The sequence below is a fragment of the Gigantopelta aegis genome, chromosome 2, assembly GCF_016097555.1.
Source record: "Gigantopelta aegis isolate Gae_Host chromosome 2, Gae_host_genome, whole genome shotgun sequence".
In the NCBI taxonomy this organism is placed as follows: domain Eukaryota; kingdom Metazoa; phylum Mollusca; class Gastropoda; order Neomphalida; family Peltospiridae; genus Gigantopelta; species Gigantopelta aegis.
This window is the reverse complement of record NC_054700.1, coordinates 17329617-17356595: the sequence shown is the minus strand read 5'-3', so window position 1 is coordinate 17356595 and position 26979 is coordinate 17329617. Positions and strand designations below refer to the sequence as shown.

Genomic DNA, 26979 nt, shown 5'->3' with positions numbered 1-26979 from the left:
GCCTACTAGCTACAATCCTGCTAATTCCTTAAATTGTGAACATAAGATTTTTGTATCTCATATGCAATAAAACTTTTGGAAGGCAAGACGCAGACATTAATTTTTAAGACAGGATGACAGCATTGTTTTGCGTTGTGATCTGCACTAAATTTTGCATTTAGCTCTGTTTCAGAGAATTAACGTTTAGATTAATTATTAAATTTAGTTGGTGTTTTCATTCTAGAGCAGGGAACATTTTGTTTAGTATTGCATCGTGAACGGCTATACACGTTTCAGTTCTTATCCAATTAGTCGCACAGAATTGTCGCATACGATCGAATCGTAGTGTGAGAACATCTAAATCGGAATGACATTATTCTTATTCACATATGATTAGAGTCGCTACGTCAAATCACATGTGACAAGTGTGTGCGACTAATCGCATAATGAGAACGCCCCTTAATAAATGTTCAAACTTAAAGCAACCGTCACTGATCAAATTTTAAAAACAAACTGTTCCCTGTGGATTTGTTTTTGCTTGATTTCTATATACATTGTATAATTACTAACCTTTTGCTGTTAATGCAATGAACTTTATTCTGATTGGATGGCATCACTAATAAATTAATGTTACCCTTCGATAAGAAGCAGTAAATTAAGTTAAAAATAGGCCATGACTAGGAGAAAAGAAGTTGATTTACATGTATTTCTGACTAGTATGACCAGCCTTGGTGGTGTCATGGTTAAGCTATCGGACATACGGCTGGTAGGTACCGAGTTCACAGCCCGGTACCGGCTCCGACCCAGAGTGATTTTAACGACTCAATGGGTAGGTGTAAGACCACTACACTGACTTCTCTCTCACTAATCACTAATTCAGTGTCCTGGACAGACAGCCCAGATTGCTGATATGTGTGCCAGGACAGCGTGCTTGAACCTTAATTGGATATAAGCATGGAAATGAGTTCAAATGAATGAAATGACTAGTATATATGTTGTGTTTGTAATTATAAGAATTGTTTATAATTTTTGTAATGAATTTATCTCCATGTAATATGTATTAAGAGTTATAAATTGTTTTACTACATGCATGTAGCTGTGTGATTTTATACAAATTTGATTGTTGCGACATTTACATTAATTTAATGTTGTTTTGACTTGCAGCTGACTTTGGTTTGTCGAAGATGATGGGTCCTGAAGTACAACTTCACACTGTGTGTGGCACTCCCGGCTATTGTGGTTAGTTCAGTAGACTATAGTACACACTGTGTGGCACTCCCAGATATTGTGGTTAGTTCAGTAGACTAGTGCACACTGTGTGGCACTCCCAGATATTGTGGTTAGTTCAGTAGATTGTAGTACACACTGTGTGTGGCACTCCCAGATATTGTGGTTAGTTCAGTAAACTGTAGTGCACACTGTGTGTGGCACTCCCAGATATTGTGGTTAGTTCAGTAGACTAGTGCACACTGTGTGGCACTCCCAGATATTGTGGTTAGTTCAGTAGATTGTAGTACACACTGTGTGTGGCACTCCCAGATATTGTGGTTAGTTCAGTAGACTAGTGCACACTGTGTGTGGCACTCCCAGATATTGTGATTAGTTCAGTAGATTGTAGTACACACTGTGTGTGGCACTCCCAGATATTGTGGTTAGTTCAGTAGACTAGTGCACACTGTGTGTGGCACTCCCAGATATTGTGGTTAGTTCAGTAGACTGTAGTGCACACTGTGTGTGGCACTCCCAGATATTGTGTTAGTTCAGTAGATTATATTACACACTGTGTGTGGCACTCCCGGATATTGTGGTTAGTTCAGTAGACTGTAGTGCACACTGTGTGTGGCATTCACAGATATTGTGGTTAGTTCAGTAGACTATAGTACACACTGTGTGTGGCACTCCCGGATAGTGTGGTTAGTTCAGTAGACTATAGTACACACTGTGTGTGGCACTCCCGGATATTGTGGTTAGTTCAGTAGACTGTAGTACTCACTGTGTGCGGCACTCCCAGATATTGTGGTTAGTTCAGTAGACTGTAGTACACACTGTGTGAGGCACTCCCGGATATTGTGGTTAGTCCAGTAGACTATATTACACACTGTGTGCGGCACTCCCGGATATTGTGGTTAGTCCAGTAGACTATATATTGTGTTACACACTGTGCGGCACTCCCGGATATTGTGGTTAGTCCAGTTCAGTAGGATATTGTGGTTAGTTCAGTAGACTATATTACAAATATAAAACCAGGCCCTGTGTTTATACAACTTTTAATCTACACTCAAGACTAACAGAATCTAAAACTTTAACGGCATGACAACACCATACAAATTATATATGTGCATCATCATTAGATATTTCATTCCAGATTCTAAAATTTTACATGCTCAAGCCCTTTGAAGAAAGAAAGTGCATAAATCATTTATGGTATATGCAATTTTTTTTTTTTCTCATATAAATTGTTTTTTACACAGATAGTGAGAGAGGATATCCAATGTCATAATTCCATGAGATACTCTTTATAATTAATAAGGGATCTTTTATATGCTCCATCCCACAGACAAGATAATACATACCATAGCCTTTGTTACACCAGTTGTGGAGCATTGGTTGGAACAAGAAATAGCCCAATGTGCTCTAGTGATATTGTTAAACAAAACAAACTTTAGCTTATACATATAAAGTAAAGTAAAGTTTGTTTTATTTAACGACACCACTAGAGCACATTGATATTTTATCTTATCATCGGCTGTTGGACGTCAAACATATGGTCATTCTGACATTGTTTTTTAGAGGAAACCCGCTGTCGCCACATAGGCTACTCTTTTATGACAGGCAGCAAGGGATCTTTTATTTGCACTTCCCACAGGAAGGATAGCACAAACCATGGCCTTTGTTGAACCAGTTATGGATCACTGGTCGGTGCAAGTGGTTTACACCTACCCATTGAGCCTTGCGGAGCACTCACTCAAGGTTTGGAGTCGGTATCTGGATTAAAAATTCCATGCCTCGACTGGGATCCGAACCCAGTACCTACCAGCCTGTAGACCGATGGCCTAACCACGACGCCACCAAGGCCGGTCTTATACATATAGTCAACCTGAGTCTTACAAAAGTTAAAAAAGTGTTTTTTTTTTAGCAACACTACTAGATCACCTTGATTTATTAATCATCGGCTATTGGATGACAAACATTTGGTAATTTTGACATATTGTCTTAGAGAGGAAACCCGCTACATTAAGGGATCTTTTATATATGCACTATTCCACAGACAGGATAGCACATACCACAGCCTTTGATATACCAATCGCAGTGCACTGGCTGGAATGAAAAATAGCCCAGTGGGCCCACCGACGGGGATCGATCCCAAACTGACCACACATCAAGCAGATGCTTTACCACTGGGCTATTCTTAAAAAAGATGGCTGTGTCTATAGTTTCCGTTAACACTTACCTGTATTAATGTTGTAATTTAATGGTTTTTATATTTTACAGCACCAGAAGTGTTACTGGGGAAAAAGTACGACAAGTCAGTAGATCTTTGGAGCATTGGAGTAATAGCATATATATTGTAAGTATTTCATAGTGTGATATTTGTGCCTGTATTTCCATGATTAAAACAGGAAAGACTTGGAATGTATTCTATATTTATATTGGTACTAAATTCCAAAGTCAATGTTTACGAATCTTTTAGAGTAGAGGAGGTATATAGAAGGGTTGTAAGAGTGAGGGGCTCATTTTAACAATTATATATAATGTGAAATCTGAAAAACTTGTGTAACATTTTGTAATGCATCCCATGATGTAATAAAATGTTACCTTTATATGACAGTTAATGTTTTATTGTAATAAAACTGTATAATTGTAGCTAAGTGATTAAGATTGTATTGGTGTGTGTTTTTTTCAGACTCTGTGGGTATGAACCATTTTCAGCGGAGGACGATAGGGAAATGTATAAGAACGTTATCAAGGGAAAATATACATTTGATGAAATCTACTGGGACGATATCTCCAAGAATGCCAAGGTATCTGTTAGTGTTTAAGCTGTGTGTGTGTTAGTGAGCAAGCTGCAAGAGTGGATTTAGGATGAACTAGCTAACCATTGGTAAATTGCTCGTGTAATGCACAGTTGGTCTTGGATCGATCCCCATCAGTGGGCCCATTGGGCTATTTCTCGTTGCAGCCAATGCACTGCAACTGGTATATCAAAGGCCGTGGTATGTGTTATCTTGTCTGTAGGATGATGCATATAAAAGATCCCTTGCTACCAATAAAAAAATGAGCTGAACAGTTCAGGCCCTTTTAAGGGCCCCCTATGGGCAATGTAGGGAGACATGTCAGCACCACATAGGACCAATTAAGGAGCTACTCTCGGCCTACTAAATTCTAAACCTATACGTAGCTCCCTACCTTTGCATTTAGATCGACTGTTAAAAATTGCACCTAAATTCCTTCATAAAAAAAATTGCACCCATTCTCTTTGGCTTAATCCTACGGGACATTCCAAATTCCATAGCACCATACCATCCTCCGCCTGTTACCAGCTACGGTCGGACTGCTGGTGTTCCCTTGCACCTGCCAGTGCAGGCGATCCCCCCTCCTACCCACCCCACACCTTTCCTGTCCTGGCACCTATACCCAGAACAGGCGTGCGCTACAACAGCTTGCTCTGAATGTGCATGTTAAACAATTCCATCCATCCATACAATAAAAAAATCCTTGGGTCATCTTTTGATTTGCGGCTTGAATAAGACATTGAACTGTAGCTTAGGTTACTGATTGAATTATAATATTATAGTAACACAGGACGGTAAAGCCCTCACTTGATGCACAGTCAGCCTTGGATAGATCCCTGTTAGATCCCTGATAGATCCCTGACTGTTTCTTATTCCAGCCAGTGCTCCACAACTGGTGTTACAAAGGCTGTGTTGTGTACTATCCTAGCTTATATAAAAGAACCCTTGCTGCTAATTGAAAATGTGTTGAGGACATTTTAAAACAATTTTTTCTTTTTCTATAGAAACATATTGTAGCTTGATTAACAATTGAATTTGTAGCTTGAATCACACAGTGAATTGTACATGTAGTTTCAATAATTTTGTTTTCTTTCACAGGATCTGGTTAAAAGGTTGCTGACACTGGACCCAAAGAAGCGGATCACGGCCAAGTCGGCCCTGCAGCATCCGTGGGTGAAGGGCAAGGCTGCGAGCAGCGACCACCTGGAAAGCACCTATGAAAAGATCAAAGAATTCAACGCCAAGAGAAAGCTTAAGGTAGTAGATAGAGTCCCGGACATTCCAAAGATTGCATATGCAGAAAAACACATCCTGCACATTGCTGATCATTCCTCTGTAATCAAGGAACATCACCTAATACCAGTGCAAAGGCCCTGGAGAGTACCGGACACTCAATGGGTCACAAAAGTTTCACCTTGGCCACAATTTTCCAAGGATGAACGCTAGTAATTTAAGTGCTGTCTTAATTAACTATATGATTACCAATCCAAGGACTAACACGGGTAACTTAAGGATATAGAATTTTTTCTGGGATTTTTTTTAGTTTTGTTATTTGTAAATGAGTAATATACTCCGTGGTTTTTTTGGCCACTGGATAAAATTTATTGCCATATGTTGAAGGGATAGTTTTTTGTTGTGCTTATTGGTTGCAAAAGATAATGGTTTAAAATTGTGGTAGGCAGGCTCAAAATTACAGTAGTTGAGTATTTTGCCTACAGTAAAAATATTTTTCAAAATAGGCATAGATAGGTAACAAATTATTAAGTAAATTTCTCTTGCAACAATTTATAAAATTCCATTTTTATAAGAGTCTGTGGTGCTGAATAGATAGACATATAATTATAATTTTATTATTTTTAGATTCTAGATATTTGTTTTCAGTATTTTATGATAATAATACCAGACTGATTTTATGTGGCGATGTCGCCATTTAATTATGCATTTATTAATTTGTTAATTTATTAATTTTTTAATACACAATAGAAATATTACTTTTTATAACCTTGCATGTCGTGCATAGAACTCATTTTATTTCGTATTGCATCTACAATTTGATAAAAAAAAATATAGAACACAACAACTTGATGTTATTTATTTGTCCCTTTTTGGTCCAGACTGAGGGGGCTATAGCTTTTGTCTTCGTCCGTCTGTCCGTCCATCCGTCTGTCTGTCTGTCTGTCCGTCCTTCTGTCTGTCTGTCTCACGTATAGTTTTCTGAACATTTGTTTTTTCACAATCCCTTAAAATATTGAGCTGAAGTTATATGTGTACAGGCCTCTGCAAATTGCGAGAGTGGTCGTATCGTTTGTGCATTGCTTGCGCAAATCTAATTTTGTGTAAACTATTTTTAATTTTTTTGCAAAAATTCTGAGCACCATTTACATGAATATAACGGCCAGGTTGCGCAAAAGGGAAATGGGTGACATGGATTTATTTCTGCGTAAATGATAAATGGGACACCAGGGCCCGTGCTTATAAAACTTAAAGTCTAGACTTTGATAAAGTCCAGACTTTAACGTAATGCTATTTGAATGGCATTGCAATGACGTTAAAGTCTGAACTTTATTAAAGTCTAGACTTTAAGGTTTATAAGCACGGGGCCAGATTCTGAATTCTCAGAGGTCTGCATGTGTGTACGTTTATCATACAGAGTTACAGATCAAGTTCGACTTTCATGTGGATTTGACCATTTTGTACAGAGTTATTGCCCTCGAACGTAGAAGATATTTACAAATTTATAAGGCCTAGTAAAAGTTTTATATTGTTTTAGCAGTACTCTGTAAACCGTAACCGAGGAGTTAACGTGCACATTCAGAGCAAGCTGTTGTAGCGCATGCTTGTCTTGGGAACAAGAGCTGGCTAAGGCCGGCTCCTCTGTCCAGGACAGGAAAGGATGAGGGGTGAAGGAGGGACCACCTGCACTGGCAGGTGCAAGGGAGCACGTACCAGCAGTCCAACCGAGGTTGGTAACAGGCGGGAGGTACTCCCAGAATGCTTGTTTACTACACATAAAAATGTCAATTAAATAAATTAGGTCACATGCTTGTGCTGTTACATGCACATGCATAAAAATAATAATGGATCACAAATTTATGCAGTATTTAAAAAATGTAATCTCAGGTGCCTGTTGTACCAGTAATGAAATTATTTAAGGATCCTTCTTTCAGACCTGTCAACCTTTAGTCAAGAGAAAGCAGGAGGTGTGTGTTGAAAAAGCAGGAGATTTTGTCAAAAAGCAGGAGATTTTTTAAATTCACACAATTTAACCCAAAATCGCAAGATTAAAAAAAAACATTATTACAATAAGTTATATGAATACTATATAATGTCATATATACTTCTTAACCTTAGATCTTGGCATTAAAAAAAACAACAAAAACACATTTTTTTTTTTTTTTAAAGTTTTAAATATTATTATGATTTAATACATATTTAAAAAAAACACAAATATTTTATCCAAAAATGTTAAGAACATGAACAAGAAATAAAAAAATTAATTAGTACATTTACGGTATTACACTTACAGCCTTACAGGTTGCGTTACATTATCATTTGTGGTTAGTGTACCTAAGTAACAAAGACAAATTTATATAAATTTTATAAATTAATATTCAGTTTTTACTATAATGAGGAACGGTGGCGTGGTACTTATTTAAAATCATTATAATGATGCAATAAACATTGTATTTTCATTAATCATAAGTAAAACCTCATTACGGACATCGTGTGAAATATACCGGAATTATACCCATTTCCGTGAGTAACTTTATGTCAATGTCAAACACAACATTTTTTAATCGTACAAGAATAATTTCTTGAAGAGTACCCTTATAACCAACATTTTACTGCACAAACATACAAAATTAACTGACACAAGTATGTTTATACAGCTAATTGGTCTTTTCGTTGTCTTGCTGTGACATGTGATTTTAACAAGCATCGTGTGTATCGCTGTCAACTCGGAGTCTGGCAGTTCAGATTCGTCATAGTTGCATTATGTAATCCAGTGGGAAGACATTTTACAATTCAAACACGCTTCGTAGCCATTACGATGATAACAAACATTATAATATCATGTCATTTTATAAACTCCATGTGCTTTTTTAACAATATAAATAGGCTATCCCACAATTCTCACTTCGGCAAAGGTCGGGACAATTCGGCCTGTTACATTCTCAGAAACCGAAAGTAGTCGACATTTTCCGAATGAGGAAAAAAAGGTGAGTTACTTCCCTTATGTTATTTTGACAAAAGAGGATCGATTTTTTTTAATGTTTACAAAAATGTCATTTAACAGGAGAAACTGTCTCCCGCACAGGTGAAAGGAGATTTGATCAAATACCGGGAGACTCCCGCGGAATCCGGGAGGGTTGACAGGTCTGCCTTCTTTGTTTCCTTTAGGTTCACCAGGGTATGGAAAAAAAACCCCAAAAACATGTGCGAACTGTGCGTGTGAAGCTGTTCACACAAATGTTAACCATGCTTTTTTTTTCGTTCATACTCCGATAAAACAGACAATCCTAGGCTTATAATTAAAGTTAAAAAATAATAAAAGCTAAATCATGTTTAATTTTGAAGTATCTTTTGATTGTTAAAATATCCCTTGCTGCTTATTGATCAGCAATGGGTTTCCTCTCTCATTATTTGTGTGTTCCGTAACAAAATGCCAGACCCATATAGCAGGGGTGGGAATTCTCGTCAGATCAGCTGTTTTCCTATCATGGAACATTGTGTTTCCTTGCATTTTAATCGTCCTTTCCTCCAAAATGTGTCAGATGGCACAGATTTTAACCTAGGATTTCAAGAATTTCCGGGACCCCTCTAGATTTCATCTTTTTTTTATAGTTTACCAATTCCCACCCCTGATATAACAATAATTAAAATGTGTTGAGTGTGCATCATTAAAGAAAACATTCCTTCCTTCTGAATGTGGAATCAGCACCATTGGTATCATCTTTTGCTTTCAGCTTCATCATTATAAGTTTTTGCATCTGACTCTATTTGACACAAACTATTAGCCCAGGACCATTGAAACCTCTTGTACATGGATCTATGCATATTCATTTCAATGCATGTTAAAACATTTAAATGTTTAAATTTTAATTTTTAATTAAGAATACTTAGCTTTTAATGAGCTTGATATTAAGTTTTCACATCTACTTCCGTATCTCACGAACTATAAGTCCTAGATCAATCAAATGTAATTAGTTTGATCTATAAATGTTTCTCTTAATGTATAATGTGCTCTTCTGTTTTTTATAAGTTAAATTTAAAAATAAAAGGATTTAACTACGAGTTACACCAAATCAGTTTCAGGTAGGCGAGATATTTCATTCCGCAGAATTTTTTGTGTGTGATGATAACGATTATATATATATACTGAACCGCAAAAGAAATGCGACACATGTGTGGCTGAGAAAATATGTTTCAATTTATTAATATCAAAGATAAACTTTGAAAAATCTGATAAAGTCAATTTATTGGATGCACTTTGACCACAGTCTCTGGGTCGTTTGCCTGTGTTCAGGTAGTGGGGGGATCCAGCACATCGAGATTGTAGGGCGTGACATGTTCAATACCGTGTATGTCCTCCCTGGGTGTTCAAAACGGCCATACACCGTCGGTACATGGAGTGCATGAGGCGGTTCACAAAAGCCACTGGCACCTGTGCGCACACTCTCAGGAAAGCTGCCTCCAGTTGCACACGAGTTGTCGGCCGTGGGACCACCTGGTTAAGCCGTCTCTGGATTTCATCCCACAGGTGTTCAATCGGGTTCAAATCAGGGCTGAGAGCCGGCCACGGCATGGTTCTGATGTTGTGCTGATGCAGGAAGTCCATGATGATCCTGGCCGTGTGGGGGCGAGCATTATCCTGCTGGAACACGTGGTTATGGTGACGCGTGAAGAAGGGCACTATGTGAGGTGTTAGAATCTGGTCAACGTAGCGCTGCGCTGTGATGCCATTCCCTCTGCCTGCACCAACATTTTGGAACAAATGGGGCCCAATTCTCTGATTCAGGCCTATAGCACCCCAAACCATGATGCTTTGGCCACCCCACGGGTCTCTCTCCAGGACACATGCGTCTCTGTAGCGTTCACCCCTCCTACGCCACACCCTCACTCTGCCTTCCGAGTTGGAAACGCAGTACCGGCTCTCGTCAGAGAAGACTATCAACCTCCATTGTTGATGCCGCCAATGTTGGTGCTGTGTAGCCCACTGTAGTCGTGTCTGACGGTGGCGGGCGGTGAGGACAGGTCCTCGAGCGGGACGTCGGCAAAACAGTTTGTTGGCGGCCAGTCGACGTCGTACCGTGTCGTCACTGATGGGTCGCTGTCCAGTGCCAATGGTCACGCGAGCTGTCATGCTGGCCGTTCTGAAGCGATCATAGAGGTGTTGCCGGTTGATGTAGCGGTCCTGCCTGGGCGTGGTCACCCGGAGGCGCCCGCTGCGGTGACTGTCTGCAGTGCTGTTGGTGTTGATGTACCGCTGCTGTAGACGATGGATGGTGCTGACATGGACATTGTAAGCGTTAGCAACAACCAGGGCACGCTGCCCGGCTTGCAATCGGCCGATAGCTTGTTCTCTCTGCGCTGCTGACAATCGGGTCATACCTGATGCGTGCAAATTACGAATGCCAGGAACGCGGTTCAAGTTGGTTTTTATACCCATAACCTCCATGAGATGCACGTGCATTTCGGTTTTCATGACAATTGTTTGCGACTGCCACCCACGGCCTTCGAGACAGGTGCGTTTTGGCGTGTCGTTTCATGGAAAGTTGAAAGGGTACCTGCAATTTGGGTCTCAGTCATAAACCAGCATGTCTTGTAATATTGACAGTTACATCCCCGAAATAAATTGTTATAATTTACCATATAGAAATGACATTTAAAAATCTCGCGTTTCTTTTGCGGTTCAGTATATATATATATACACATATACATGTATATATACATGTGTTATATATATATATATATATACATATACACATATACATATATCTATACATGTATGTATATATATATATATATATATATATATATATATATATATATATATATATATATATATATATATATATATATTATATATATGCATGGTACAACCAACAAAAATCACCATTAAATTTATATACATGTACTTAAATCCCTGCTGAACTAAAAATGAATTTGGAATTCATATACTCATTAAAAAAAAGTCTCAAATTGCACATGGTTCTGTTTGGACCAGCTTATTTCAAAGTCAGTCCCTATAAGGCATGAACCATATACCTTTATTATGAATAATAAATGCAGAGAAAATAGAGTTATGTCACAGATTTTTTTTATATATACAGAGATGATACATATTTTACAAACATATTTTATTTTAATTTATTTATTGTCTGATTTCTTTCTTCTTCTTTTTTGAACTTTTCTAAACAAACTGTGCAACTATACATATTATTTTCCAAATTAATAAGTTATATTGTCACTAACCGATATGGTGAAAGTAATTTCCCCCTGATTTAGAATAGCTATCAAGGCAATTGAAAAGGAAAAAATCCATTATTGCACAGACAGAAAACAATTAAATGCAATCTGAAGTAATCTAGACCAGGGGAAAAGTAATTTTTCACAAGAACATATATGTATATTTATAACATTAAAATAAAAGTCATCTTGTTCTACGACAGGGTGAAATAATTTATATAGGAATATCAGCAGCCTCAGTCATTTTGTCATAAGTACTGGAGTAGGAAGTTGGGGGGGGGGGGGGGGGGGGGGGTGGGGGTTGGGGACATGTGCCATATATATATATGCATTCACATACTTTTTGGCACCTTCCTACACCTGTGATAAGTACATAATATATAACTATGTTTTTGGATTCCATTGCTCAAATCAATCATTTGTCATAGGTACCAGTGTTTTACAAATTCCATTGCACAAATGTGTGTGTTATATAGATTCACACTTCAGTTAAAGTTAAATCCACAGGTGCAAGTAGGAAAGTTTTGTTTGTTTTTAATCACAAAATAACACAAATTAAAATGATCTATTTTGTATGTTTTGAATGAATGGATTGATATAGGTGGATGGAACTTGGTATGTACTGTCCTGTCTATGGGAATGTTTATGTTAAAAATACATTTCAAACTGTGAACATTTTAGTACGAGCATGCATGTGTCTATGAGGCAGCAATTGGTTTTCTTTTGAATGTCATTTTAAAGACATACTGTCACAGACCACTGACCTATTTAATGGTCTAACAAAGTATTACCTGAACAAAAATAATTTGATTTGTCCCTAAATGTACTTTATTCAACCATCTTCATAACCACCATACTCCATTTATTAATGACATTTTGTAAAAATAAAATATGGCAATGGTCCATAATTCAAAAACTAAAATTGCCGAGAGGGTTGACATGGATTTCACTCCATTATAGTTCAGTTAAGGTGATGCAATAGCTAAATTTGGTTTTCAACAATTAATGTAATTTTTAGATATTATCCATTTTTAGATGGTCCTTAAATCCATGGCAGTATGCCTTTAAGACACTAAATAGCTGTACTTTGGAAACATGCTGAGGTGTTGTCAACAAATTTAATATTCCTTTCCTTTCCACCGTATCACTTGTTCACATTTGTCCTTTTAAATATTCATTGTATTATATTAGTTAATTTAGGAAAGAGTAGCCATGATAGCAGGACTAATTTAGGAAAGAGTAGCCATGATAGCAGGACCAATTTAGGAAAGAGTAGCCATGTTAACAGGACCAATTTAGGAAAGAGTAGCCATGTTAACAGGACCAATTTAGGAAAGAGTAGCCATGATAGCAGGACTAATTTAGGAAAGAGTAGCCATGATAGCAGGACCAATTTAGGAAAGAGTAGCCATGATAGCAGGACCAATTTAGGAAAGAGTAGCCATGTTAACAGGACCAATTTAGGAAAGAGTAGCCATGATAGCAGGACCAATTTAGGAAAGAGTAGCCATGTTAACAGGACCAATTTAGGAAAGAGTAGCCATGATAGCAGGACCAATTTAGGAAAGAGTAGCCATGTTAACAGGACCAATTTAGGAAAGAGTAGCCATGATAGCAGGACCAATTTAGGAAAGAGTAGCCATGTTAGCAGGACCAATTTAGGAAAGAGTAGCCATGTTAGCAGGACCAATTTAGGAAAGAGTAGCCATGATAGCAGGACCAATTTAGGAAAGAGTAGCCATGATAGCAGGACCAATTTAAGAAAGAGTAGCCATGATAGCAGGACCAATTTAAGAAAGAGTAGCCATGTTAGCAGGACCAATTTAGGAAAGAGTAGCCATGTTAGCAGGACCAATTTAGGAAAGAGTAGCCATGTTAGCAGGACTAATGGGCAGGGGGCACAGGCCACCCCCTTTTGAAGATTAAAATGTGGGTGCAGGTTTTTTTGTCCTGCTCGATATAAATATAAAGATAAATCAAGGTTGTGCCCCCTCTTGCCCCAACCCCCTTTCAGATATTGATCTTATGGACCTGGTTATAGGGACATCTTTTTCTTACTTCCTAGACCAAATGTTGCAGCCATATTTTGGATATCCAATAGCTATCAATTATTCAGCTTGCTAGGGTGTCGATAAACATTGAAACATTCCTTTCCTTTCTAGTTAAGCAACACGTCCAATGGCACAAATGAAATGGACATAAAAACATTGGTTTAGCCAAATATTTTAAATTGGTGAGGGAGAGGGCACATACTGAAGCATGCACCAGCTGTCTGGAAAAAAACGTGTGATGGGGTGGAGGCATGGTCCCATTACCATCACCTTCTCGCTATTAATTTTCATTTATTGGGTGAGGGGGTGTGTGTGTGTGTGTGTGATGTGCTTGTTAGGGGTATTGGAACTGAACTCGATCCCTCTGTAATTGCAGTATTGTTGTCTCTTGGTGGTCTGAATTGCCATTTAATAGCTGTAGTAATTATGGTGGTCTGAATTGCCATTTAATAGCTGTAGTAATTATGATGGTCTGAATTGCCATTTAATAGTGGTAGTCCATTGTGGTGGTCTGAATTGCCATTTAATGGCTGCATGTAGTCCACTGTGGTGGTCTGAATTGCCATTTATTAGCTGTATATATATATATATATATATATATATATATATATATATATATATATATAGTCCCTTATGGTAGTCTGAATTGCCATTTAATAGCTGTAGTCCTTTATGGTGGTCTGAATTAACATCTAATACATTTGTAGCTGTAGTCCCTTATGATGGCCTGAAATGTCAGTTATATTGTCGCTTTGTGGTCTGAATTGCCATTTTAATAACAGTAGTCCTTTGTCTGAATTGCCATTTAACAATCTATTGTCTATTTGGTCTGAATTAATTGCCATTTAATTGCAGTAGTCTTTTGGTGGTCTGAATTGCCATTTGATAACAATTGTTGCTCAGTGGTCTAAATTTCTACATAATAACTGTTACAATAGTCTTATTGTGTTTTGCATTATTACTTAATAACAATATATAGTCTCTTGGCTGTCTAAAGTACCATTTAATTCATATTCAGAATGCCTTGAAACTACATTTATTAATAATAACCGAAGTCTCAAGGCATTCTGAATCACCACTCATCAGATAAAACTAACAGCTAGTGGTCTATTAGCAGACTGAATGACCATTATGTAGTAGTGACCTATAAATGATCGTTATGTTAGTACACTGGTAAGATTAACTATTATTTAATAGTGTCTAAATAATTTATGAAATAGTCGTCTTTAAACAGTCTGAATTACCATTGTATAGTACCATAGTAGTCTCTAAATGATTAGTATGCCCTAGTGGTCCTGTGGCAGGCTCAATAACATTATGTAGCACTGGCCTCAAAATTATAAATTGTAATAGTGCCCTTGTAGCAGGCTCAATAAACATTATGTAGCATTGATTGGCCTCTAAATTATCAAATGTAATAGTGCCCTTGTGGCAGGCTCAATGGATGTTATGTAGCATTGGCCTCTAAATGATCAAATGTAATAGTGCCCTTGTGGAAGGCTCAATGGATGTTATGTAGCATTGACTGGCCTCTAAATGATCAAATGTAATAGTGCCCTTGTGACAGGCTCAATGGTGTTATGTACCATTGACCTCTAAATTATCAAATGTTATTGTGCCCTCGTGGCAGGTTCAATGAACATTATGTAGCATTGATTGGCCTCTAAATGATCAAATGTAATAGTGCCATTGTGGCAGGTTCAATGAACATTATGTAGCATTGATTGGCCTCTAAATGATCAAATGTAATCGTGCCCTTGTGGCAGGCTCAATGGATGTTATGTAGCATTGGCCTCTAAATGATCAAATGTAATAGTGCCCTTGTGGAAGGCTCAATGGATGTTATGTAGCATTGATTGGCCTCTAAATGATCAAATGTAATAGTGCCCTTGTGACAGGCTCAATGGAGGTTATGTACCATTGACCTCTAAATTATCAAATGTTATTGTGCCCTCGTGGCAGGTTCAATGAACATTATGTAGCATTGATTGGCCTCTAAATGATCAAATGTAATCGTGCCCTTGTGGCAGGCTCAATGGATGTTATGTAGCATTGGCCTCTAAATGATCAAATGTAATAGTGCCCTTGTGGAAGGCTCAATGGATGTTATGTAGCATTGATTGGCCTCTAAATGATCAAATGTAATAGTGCCCTTGTGACAGGCTCAATGGATGTTATGTACCATTGACCTCTAAATTATCAAATGTTATTGTGCCCTCGTGGCAGGTTCAATGAACATTATGTAGCATTTATTGGCCTCTAAATGATCAAATGTAATAGTGCCATTGTGGCAGGTTCAATGAACATTATGTAGCATTGATTGGCCTCTAAATGATCAAATGTAATAGTGCCCTTGTGGCAGGCTCAATGTATGTTATGTAGCATTGGCCTCTAAATTATCAAATGTAATAGTGCCCTTGTGGCAGGCTCAATGGATGTTATGTAGCATTGGCCTCTAAATGATCAAATGTTATAGTGCCCTTGTGGCAGGCTCAATGACTGTTATGTAATGATGTTCCTGGCAGAGCATTATGTCATGATGGCCCCATGACAGTCTCAGTAACCATTTTAATAGTGGTTTTGTAAAAAGCTGAATGACTGCTATTGTCTTATGGTGGCTTCATATCAGTCTGAATGACAAGTTAGCTTCACCATGGTTTAAAAAGACTATTTATGCAGTGGTGGCCTCATAAACAGTCTCAGTAACCATTTTATAATAGTTGTCTTGTGAATGACGTGTAATGGTGATTTCATAACAATCTGGGGCCTAATTCGCTAAAGTCTCACAAATTTGCAATCTAGCAGTGCAATGCCAAAAGACTTGCAAAGAGGATGCTTTGTTGTCTGGCAGAGGTTTTTTTGTCCTGCTCGATATAAATATAAAGATAAATCAAGGTTGTGCCCCCTCTTGCCCCAACCCCCTTTCAGATATTGATCTTATGGACCTGGTTATAGGGACATCTTTTTCTTACTTCCTAGACCAAATGTTGCAGCCATATTTTGGATATCCAATAGCTATCAATTATTCAGCTTGCTAGGGTGTCGATAAACATTGAAACATTCCTTTCCTTTCTAGTTAAGCAACACGTCCAATGGCACAAATGAAATGGACATAAAAACATTGGTTTAGCCAAATATTTTAAATTGGTGAGGGAGAGGGCACATACTGAAGCATGCACCAGCTGTCTGGAAAAAAACGTGTGATGGGGTGGAGGCATGGTCCCATTACCATCACCTTCTCGCTATTAATTTTCATTTATTGGGTGAGGGGGTGTGTGTGTGTGTGTGTGATGTGCTTGTTAGGGGTATTGGAACTGAACTCGATCCCTCTGTAATTGCAGTATTGTTGTCTCTTGGTGGTCTGAATTGCCATTTAATAGCTGTAGTAATTATGGTGGTCTGAATTGCCATTTAATAGCTGTAGTAATTATGATGGTCTGAATTGCCATTTAATAGTGGTAGTCCATTGTGGTGGTCTGAATTGCCATTTAATGGCTGCATGTAGTCCACTGTGGTGGTCTGAATTGCCATTTATTAGCTGTATATATATATATATATATATATATATATATATATATATATATATAGTCCCTTATGGTAGTCTGAATTGCCATTTAATAGCTGTAGTCCTTTATGGTGGTCTGAATTAACATCTAATACATTTGTAGCTGTAGTCCCTTATGATGGCCTGAAATGTCAGTTATATTGTCGCTTTGTGGTCTGAATTGCCATTTTAATAACAGTAGTCCTTTGTCTGAATTGCCATTTAACAATCTATTGTCTATTTGGTCTGAATTAATTGCCATTTAATTGCAGTAGTCTTTTGGTGGTCTGAATTGCCATTTGATAACAATTGTTGCTCAGTGGTCTAAATTTCTACATAATAACTGTTACAATAGTCTTATTGTGTTTTGCATTATTACTTAATAACAATATATAGTCTCTTGGCTGTCTAAAGTACCATTTAATTCATATTCAGAATGCCTTGAAACTACATTTATTAATAATAACCGAAGTCTCAAGGCATTCTGAATCACCACTCATCAGATAAAACTAACAGCTAGTGGTCTATTAGCAGACTGAATGACCATTATGTAGTAGTGACCTATAAATGATCGTTATGTTAGTACACTGGTAAGATTAACTATTATTTAATAGTGTCTAAATAATTTATGAAATAGTCGTCTTTAAACAGTCTGAATTACCATTGTATAGTACCATAGTAGTCTCTAAATGATTAGTATGCCCTAGTGGTCCTGTGGCAGGCTCAATAACATTATGTAGCACTGGCCTCAAAATTATAAATTGTAATAGTGCCCTTGTAGCAGGCTCAATAAACATTATGTAGCATTGATTGGCCTCTAAATTATCAAATGTAATAGTGCCCTTGTGGCAGGCTCAATGGATGTTATGTAGCATTGGCCTCTAAATGATCAAATGTAATAGTGCCCTTGTGGAAGGCTCAATGGATGTTATGTAGCATTGACTGGCCTCTAAATGATCAAATGTAATAGTGCCCTTGTGACAGGCTCAATGGTGTTATGTACCATTGACCTCTAAATTATCAAATGTTATTGTGCCCTCGTGGCAGGTTCAATGAACATTATGTAGCATTGATTGGCCTCTAAATGATCAAATGTAATAGTGCCATTGTGGCAGGTTCAATGAACATTATGTAGCATTGATTGGCCTCTAAATGATCAAATGTAATCGTGCCCTTGTGGCAGGCTCAATGGATGTTATGTAGCATTGGCCTCTAAATGATCAAATGTAATAGTGCCCTTGTGGAAGGCTCAATGGATGTTATGTAGCATTGATTGGCCTCTAAATGATCAAATGTAATAGTGCCCTTGTGACAGGCTCAATGGAGGTTATGTACCATTGACCTCTAAATTATCAAATGTTATTGTGCCCTCGTGGCAGGTTCAATGAACATTATGTAGCATTGATTGGCCTCTAAATGATCAAATGTAATCGTGCCCTTGTGGCAGGCTCAATGGATGTTATGTAGCATTGGCCTCTAAATGATCAAATGTAATAGTGCCCTTGTGGAAGGCTCAATGGATGTTATGTAGCATTGATTGGCCTCTAAATGATCAAATGTAATAGTGCCCTTGTGACAGGCTCAATGGATGTTATGTACCATTGACCTCTAAATTATCAAATGTTATTGTGCCCTCGTGGCAGGTTCAATGAACATTATGTAGCATTTATTGGCCTCTAAATGATCAAATGTAATAGTGCCATTGTGGCAGGTTCAATGAACATTATGTAGCATTGATTGGCCTCTAAATGATCAAATGTAATAGTGCCCTTGTGGCAGGCTCAATGTATGTTATGTAGCATTGGCCTCTAAATTATCAAATGTAATAGTGCCCTTGTGGCAGGCTCAATGGATGTTATGTAGCATTGGCCTCTAAATGATCAAATGTTATAGTGCCCTTGTGGCAGGCTCAATGACTGTTATGTAATGATGTTCCTGGCAGAGCATTATGTCATGATGGCCCCATGAGTCTCAGTAACCATTTTAATAGTGGTTTTGTAAAAAGCTAAATGACTGCTATTGTGTTATGGTGGCTTCATATCAGTCTGAATGACAAGTTAGCTTCACCATGGTTTAAAAAGACTATTTATGCAGTGGTGGCCTCATAAACAGTCTCAGTAACCATTTTATAATAGTTGTCTTGTGAATGACGTGTAATGGTGATTTCATAACAATCTGGGGCCTAATTCGCTAAAGTCTCACAAATTTGCAATCTAGCAGTGCAATGCCAAAAGACTTGCAAAGAGGATGCTTTGTTGTCTGGCAGAGCCTAAGAGACCTTTGTGAATTAGGCCCATGAATGACAGTTGTTATATATGATGGTAGCTTCTTGGCAGTCTGAATGACAGTTGTTATACATAATGGTAGCTCGTTGACAGTCTGAATGACAGTTGTTAAACATGATGGTAGCTCGTTGACAGTCTGAATGACAGTTGTTATACATCATGGTAGCTCGTTGACAGTCTGAATGACAGTTGTTATACATGATGGTAGCTCGTTGACAGTCTGAATGACAGTTGTTAAACATGATGGTAGCTCCTTAACAGTCTGAATGACAGTTGTTAAACATGATGGTAGCTCGTTGACAGTCTGAATGACAGTTGTTAAACATGATGGTAGCTCGTTGACAATCTGAATGACAGTTGTTAAACATGATGGTAGCTCGCTGACAGTCTGAATGACAGTTGTTAAACATGATGGTAGCTCATTGACAGTCTGAATGACAGTTGTTAAACATGATGGTAGCTCCTTGACAGTCTGAATGACAGTTGTTAAACATGATGGTAGCTCGTTGACAGTCTGAATGACAGTTGTTATACATAATGGTAGCTCGTTGACAGTTGTTAAACATGATGGTAGCTCGCTGACAGTCTGAATGACAGTTGTTAAACATGATGGTAGCTCACTGACAGTCTGAATGACAGTTGTTAAACATGATGGTAGCTCGTTGACAATCTGAATGACAGTTGTTATACATAATGGTAGCTAGTTGACAGTTGTTAAACATGATGGTAGCTCGCTGACAGTCTGAATGACAGTTGTTAAACATGATGGTAGCTCGCTGACAGTCTGAATGACAGTTGTTATACATAATGGTAGCTCATTGACAGTTGTTAAACATGATGGTAGCTCGCTGACAGTCTGAATGACAGTTGTTAAACATGATGGTAGCTCGCTGACAGTCTGAATGACAGTTGTTAAACATGATGGTAGCTCCTTGACAGTCTGAATGACAGTTGTTAAACATGATGGTAGCTCGTTGACAGTCTGAATGATTAATATGTAATGGTGGCCTCTTAACAGTTTGAATTACCATCAAGATTATAATTAACAGCATCTCATGGTGAGGGGACGGGACATAGCCCAGTGGTAAAGTGCTCTCTTGATGCGCTGTCGGTCTAGGATCGATCCCTGTCGGTGGGCCCATTGGGCTATTTCTCATTCCAGCTGGTGCACCACAACTGGTACATATGTATATCAAAAGCCATGGTATGTGCTATCCTGTCTATGGGATGGTGCATATAAAAGATCTCTCGCTATTAATGGACAAAATGTAGTGGGGTTCCTCTCTAAGACTATATGTTAAAACTACCAAATGTTTGACATCCAATAGCCGATGATTAATAAATCAATGTGCTCTAGTGGTGCCATTAAACAAAACAAACTCTTTTTTTTTCTCATGATGATCTGAATTGGCCTTTGACAATCTTATGACAGTCTTTAAGAGCCGTTAGATTTGTGATTTAAAAAAATATGAGATTGTGAATCACCATGTTTTTTCAATACAATATAGTCTTGTGGGAGTTTGAATTACAGTTATCTTGCATAGTACCAAAGAAGAGAGTTCCATGTCAGAGTTCGACGTGCACCGTCAAATATTTACGGAGTAAAAGCAGCTGTGGGTGTGATTGGTAGTAATATGTGACATGTGCAAATACTATTATTCATTGACAATAAATAAATACACTTTTATTTGTCATACAGTTGTTATGCAGTATATACCAGAGGTTGAAACTAATGCGGGGTACCCCCAAAAATGGAAGTGCAATTTTCAGCAAAAATGAAGGTTGCTATTAAAAATATTAATTAAATCTCTTAAATGATACGTGACCCCCCATTTTCTTGCAGGTAGATTAGATGTGAGGTGCCACACTTTCTATTGCTGTACTTACTGGGTGTGTTGAAACGCTGCTTATATCAGTTTTATTAGTAAACGTTAACATTATCGGCAATAGGAATTGATTTGGTCTATTAGAACCTATAGCATATATTCACTATATTATCATTATTTTATATAGTGTGCCATTTACTGTTATTTGACAGTCATAATTGCTTAATTAGGTTACACTCAGGCATGGGAGTTCATAATGACCTTGACCTTGACATTAATTTACTGTGCACTGCTGAGAATAGAGTTTGAAAAAAAAGTCTGTGCTGACTAATTGGAGATTTTGGCCCATATTTTTTACTTAAAATATTTTAAAGCTTATTTACCCAAGGTGATGGATATGTCATACAACACTAATCTTATTTAGGATAATAAGTCTAGGCAAGATGAAATAAGCTATTAGTAATAATTCATTTTTATTTAAAAAATAATGTACGCTGATATTAGGTTAATCTCTTAGATCTCCATTAACAATGTGTATTCAAATGCAATTGACTCTGGAATGCTATATTTAAATAACCTGATTTCTGCTGTAATTTTAACACACTTCTTAGGTTGGTGAATTATGTTTTAGGCAAATATGGAATTTTTAACAATTGTTTTTGTGAGTTTGGCAAAAACATTAAAATCTACAGAAGGGGGTTCTGTGTAGCCATTTTGCATTCTCTTCTTTATTTGTACACAAATATAAGCTTGGCAATGATAGCTTTAGGTCATTTCATTAAATCTTGTCCATATATTCAGTGAGTTTTCTATAGTAAGAGTATTTGAAGTATATACCAAGTACAAAAGCAATTTTGACACATTTGCTAATGTGTTAGTATTATCTTCCATTATTACCACACCTGTAAAGCTATATTTTCCAATATTACTATGTAAATGATTTGTTACATTACAGATTGTAGTAATGCATACAATATAAATATTATATTCAGTAAAAACAGAATATAATTAAAGAAAAATGACTTTCGCACACTTTGGATGCTTTGCATGTGCTTTTCTCATGACAAATAAAAAATAAAAATGTAAAACCCTAATGATAACTCTAGATAAGATACATGTCTGTAAACACCAATCACTGAAGATTATTAATAAAATATCAACAGGTATATTGGTAGCTGTCAGTGGATTTAATAATGCATATATAAAAACCAACTAGGCTGACGGGTTTGAAAATATTGCATTCAGTGACTTGACATCCAAGCATATTCCATACCTTGGGTGTTTTCCTCACCATGATGTGTACCACATTAATTTACTACTATTTGTGGATACAGTGGTGTGCATTTCAGATGCCACATGTAATATGCTTTTTTTCTAGTGGAGTTCTTATCATATGCCCATTAAAGTCTTTCAAAACACAGGGTCACTGCAATAAATGAGATTTAAAGTAATTATTTATTGGAAATGAGAGACTCTGACTATGCATGCACACACTATATATACAACTAAGTATACACAACCAACCCATAGTATGTATCTTCAAGAGTAGTATTTTTATTTATTATTTGTTTTAAATATGATACATTGCATTTGTATACAACTTTGCATAACACTGATGCTTCCTGAGGTGTACATTAAATCAGGTTGCACTGTAGGAACAACACTTTCAATTATGTTGTCACATCATATCAGAACACAGAAGATCCTGATAGTCATGAAAACACCCAATTGGACACTTTTTGAAAAATAATTTTTTTTGGTATAGGTTGCATAGTACCAAAGAAGAGAGTTCCATGTCAGAGTTCGATGTGCACCGTCAAAATAATTAACGGAGTAAAAGCAGCTGTGGGTGTGATTGGTAGTAATATGTGACATTGATTATTTGTGCAAATACTATTATTCATTGACAATAAATAAATACACTTTTATTTGTCATACAGTTGTTATGCAGTATATACCAGAGGTTGAAACTAATGCGGGGTACCCCCAAAAATGGAAGTGCAATTTTCAGCAAAAATGACGGTTGCTATTAAAAACATTAATTAAATCTCTTAAATGAAAGTGACCCCCCATTTTCTTGCAGGTAGATTAGATGTGAGGTGCCACACTTTCTATTGCTGTACTGTAAACGCTGCTTATATCAGTTTTATTAGTAAACGTTAACATTATCGGCAATAGGAATTGATTTGGTCTATTAGAACCTACAGTTACCTTATAGCAGTCTCAATGAGCAGTATGTAACAGTAACCTTATGGAAGTCTAATAATAGTTATAAAACTAACACATTTCAGGCAGTCCCTGGAAAGAGTGCCTCATTTATTTATTGGAAATTTTTAGTTTTTAAAAGAAGTATATTAATTAATTAATTAATTAATTAGGAGAGCACTTATATAGGCTCTGCCTGTTGTGCAATCCTTTTGACTTTTTTTCTGATCAATAAAATATTTCAAAACAAATATTAATTAGTACTAGTATACATTAAGTTACATTAAATAAAACGTGCATTACAATTCAGGATGTATTACAATATTACAATATTATATATTAATATGTTAAAATAATATAAAACATGGTAGACCGTGATGTACTTTTGCGACAACAATTTAACTTTAACTAGAGCTGTCAGAAACTTGGTTCAAATTTAGTACAGATAGCAATGGAAAATACATTTATCATACAAACCTTTTCTTTTCCTTCTGTTCGTGGAAAAATGTGACAGGTTTCCTCTGAATGTTTGAGTCCAGTAGCCTTTGACTAACCAAACAAGGTGCTCTGGTTGTGATATTAAACAATAAACTTAAAACTTTAAAAAAAAATTCAGACTGCAACAAGAAGTGGTGACGTTAAGCAAACAAACTTCAAACTTTAATGGGCTTTTTCTTCTTCAGACTGCAACTGAAGTGATGATATTAAATACATAAACATCAACTTTAATTTTTGTTTCTTTGTCTACTGCAGACAGCAACTGAAAGGAAGGAAATGTTTTTATTTAATGACACTCTCAACACATATTATTTACGGTTATATGGCATCGGACATATGGTTGAGGACCACACAGATATTGAGAGAGGAAACCTGCTGTCTCCACTTCATGGACTACTCTTTTCGATTAGCAGCAAGGGATCTTTTATATGCACCATCCCACAGACAGGGTAGTACATTTGTTATACTAGTCGTGGTGCACTGGCTGGAACGAGAAATAGCCCAATGGGCCCACCGACAGGGATCGATCCCAGACTGACCACGCATCGACCGAGCGCTTTACACAGCAACTGAAGTGATGACATTAAATAAATAAATTTTAAACTTCAATTTTTGGTTTTGTGTCTACTGCAGGTTGCAATTAAAGTGGTGATGTTAAACAAATAGAACACACTTCATCAATCTTTAATTTTTTTTTTTTTCTTTATTTTCTGCAGACTGCAACCGAAGCTGTGCGAGCTCTTGCCAAGGCCACTCACAACATCCACAGTCAGCTGGGCAAACTGATGAATCCTGAACCAGAAGCTGCACCAACCCCACCTGTCAACCCAGCAGACGTCAAGGCAGAAGCTTAAGAGTCTATTGCTTCATCCATTCTTTTTCTCAAAACAATATTTATTCAATAAATACAATGGATTGTGTGAAAACAGGCCCATGTGCAGGGGACGGGTTGGGATGTTGAAACCCCTCCCTGCTCAAGCAAATTTTCTTTGTTTTCAATATGTTTTCAGGGGGAAAGCATGACTTGACCCCCACTATAAACTTTGGTCGCCACTGTTAGACCTTCCCCCTGCTACAATGCTCCTGTTATGTACTTCATTCAGGAATTCGCACAGTTATTGTGTACAAAGGTTTCAGTTTCATTCAATTTGTAGTTTTGTATGAAGAAGTTGTTAACATTCACACATGGACGTTAATTACAAAATCTAATGTGTGCAGAGCTTTTCATTGACATTCATTGACACTGAACTTGGAAGTGATTGGGTATAATAATTACATGTACTTCATTCACATTCATATCAGCAACTGACAATGTCCAGTGTGTACAAAAAGCTATCGATCACTTTCTATACAAATGTTTTCACTGATTTTATATACAATGTACTTGCAGATTAGTAAGTTAGAATATAATGTGTACAACATTCTTTATTCACAGATCAATAACTTATGGCAATTTAATGTTAAGAAACACTTTTATTTCTACTGCATATATTTAAAAAAAAAACCCAACCTGTTGAAGAATGCTACAGTAACTGTTTTCGAGAGGGTGTGCAGTCAGTTTTAATGTTTTAAGAGTTATATCATGAATCTTTATAAACATACAGGTACATGCCACTTTGTTGGAATCAGTTTGACACAGGCTTTACGGTCCTGTTATCAATTATGATTTTAATTTGTAATATTAAATTTGAAAAAGAAAAGAAAAAAGAAAGAAAGAAAGAAAAACAGACAAAAAACAACAGAAATATTGTTTATCCTGTCCTGATAAATGTGTTTTCCTTGCAATCACCATTAGAAATATACATTATGTACAAAGAAAGCAGAAAGTATGTTATGTAATATGTCATATTTATACATGAATTGTTATATAATACACACAATTTTTAATGGATATTTATGATGGAAACATTTTTCAGAAGTACTTTTTTGCAGAGATGTTTCAATTTTCTACACCAAAAAAAAAAAAATCCAACCCAAAAACAAAAACGTTTTTGAAATTCTCTACTTGCAAATGTATATGTCAAACTGGCCAGCTCCAAGCCAGATAAACAATGATGTAAATGAAAGCTGACATCCAGTGAAAATCAACAGGTACGAAGTCAGGATTTTCATTCAAACATTTCACAGTACTAGGAAGCTGTTTAGAGGTAATTCACAGTTATTTACATTTTTTTCACAAGCATTCAAAGCTTGCTTCCTTTTTTTTGTTATCTTTTTTTTAAAATAACTTTTGTTGCCTTAGAGAAATTTGGTAATGTCAGGGATGGAGCATTGGCATTGTTCACACACAGGAGGAGGGTTCTTTTTAAAAAAAAAAAATGAATGCGTCGATGTGTATGGCCAATGCGAGCATGACACAAAACCACATGCATTCATCATTCCTGCACAGGAACTGCCACACCCATACACACATACTCATGCACACACTCACACACATACATACACACACATGCACATACACGCACACATTCATGCACACACACATGCATACACATGCACATACACACACACACACACACACGCACACATACAAACACACACTTGTTTCTTAGGAGTTTTAAAATTACGACAACAACCATAACAGTGACAACAATAACAGTCACAATAATTTAAGAACAACAACGGCAATAACAAGAGCAACAACACATTTTATTTATGGTTATATGGCGTCGGACATATGGTTAAGGACCACACATATATTGAGAGAGGAAACCCGCTGTCGCCACTTAACAGACTACTCTTTTCGATTAGCAGCAAGGGATCTTTTATATGCACCATCCCACAGACAAGATAGTACATACCATGGCCTTTGTTACACCAGTTGTGGAGCACTGGTTGGAACAAGAAATAGCCCAATGGGTCCACCGACAGGGATCAATCCTGGACTTTTGATGGGCGTATCATGTACTCCATCCCACAGACAAGATAGTACATACCATGGCCTTTGTTACACCAGTTGTGGAGCACTGGTTGGAACGAGAAATAGCCCAATGGGTCCACCGACAGGGATCAATCCTGGACTTTTGATGGGCGTATCATGTACCTCGCCTACTCTTTATTGAGTAAAAGTCATTATAAACAAATTTTTCTTTTCAGATGTTTCTTTGA

At 37.1% G+C, this 26979-nt stretch overlaps 1 protein-coding gene across 2 annotated transcripts in view; it reads left to right on the top strand.

The window, feature by feature from the left end:
* The window catches only part of LOC121382235 (calcium/calmodulin-dependent protein kinase type IV-like), a 43891-nt gene extending 17274 nt beyond the window's left edge, over window positions 1–26617 (top strand). Inside the window, exons 7-11 of one of the 2 annotated variants that reach the window (XM_041511773.1) lie at window positions 1144–1218; window positions 3472–3547; window positions 3884–4001; window positions 5091–5249; window positions 24588–26617. In XM_041511773.1, the coding sequence (XP_041367707.1) occupies window positions 1144–1218; window positions 3472–3547; window positions 3884–4001; window positions 5091–5249; window positions 24588–24725 (566 nt within the window). In that variant the 3' untranslated portion in view covers window positions 24726–26617. Of the gene's footprint in view, window positions 1–1143; window positions 1219–3471; window positions 3548–3883; window positions 4002–5090; window positions 6076–24587 lie in introns of those variants that run through there. The other variant, XM_041511764.1, reaches the window with a different exon arrangement.
* Window positions 26618–26979: the final 362 nt, after the last annotated feature.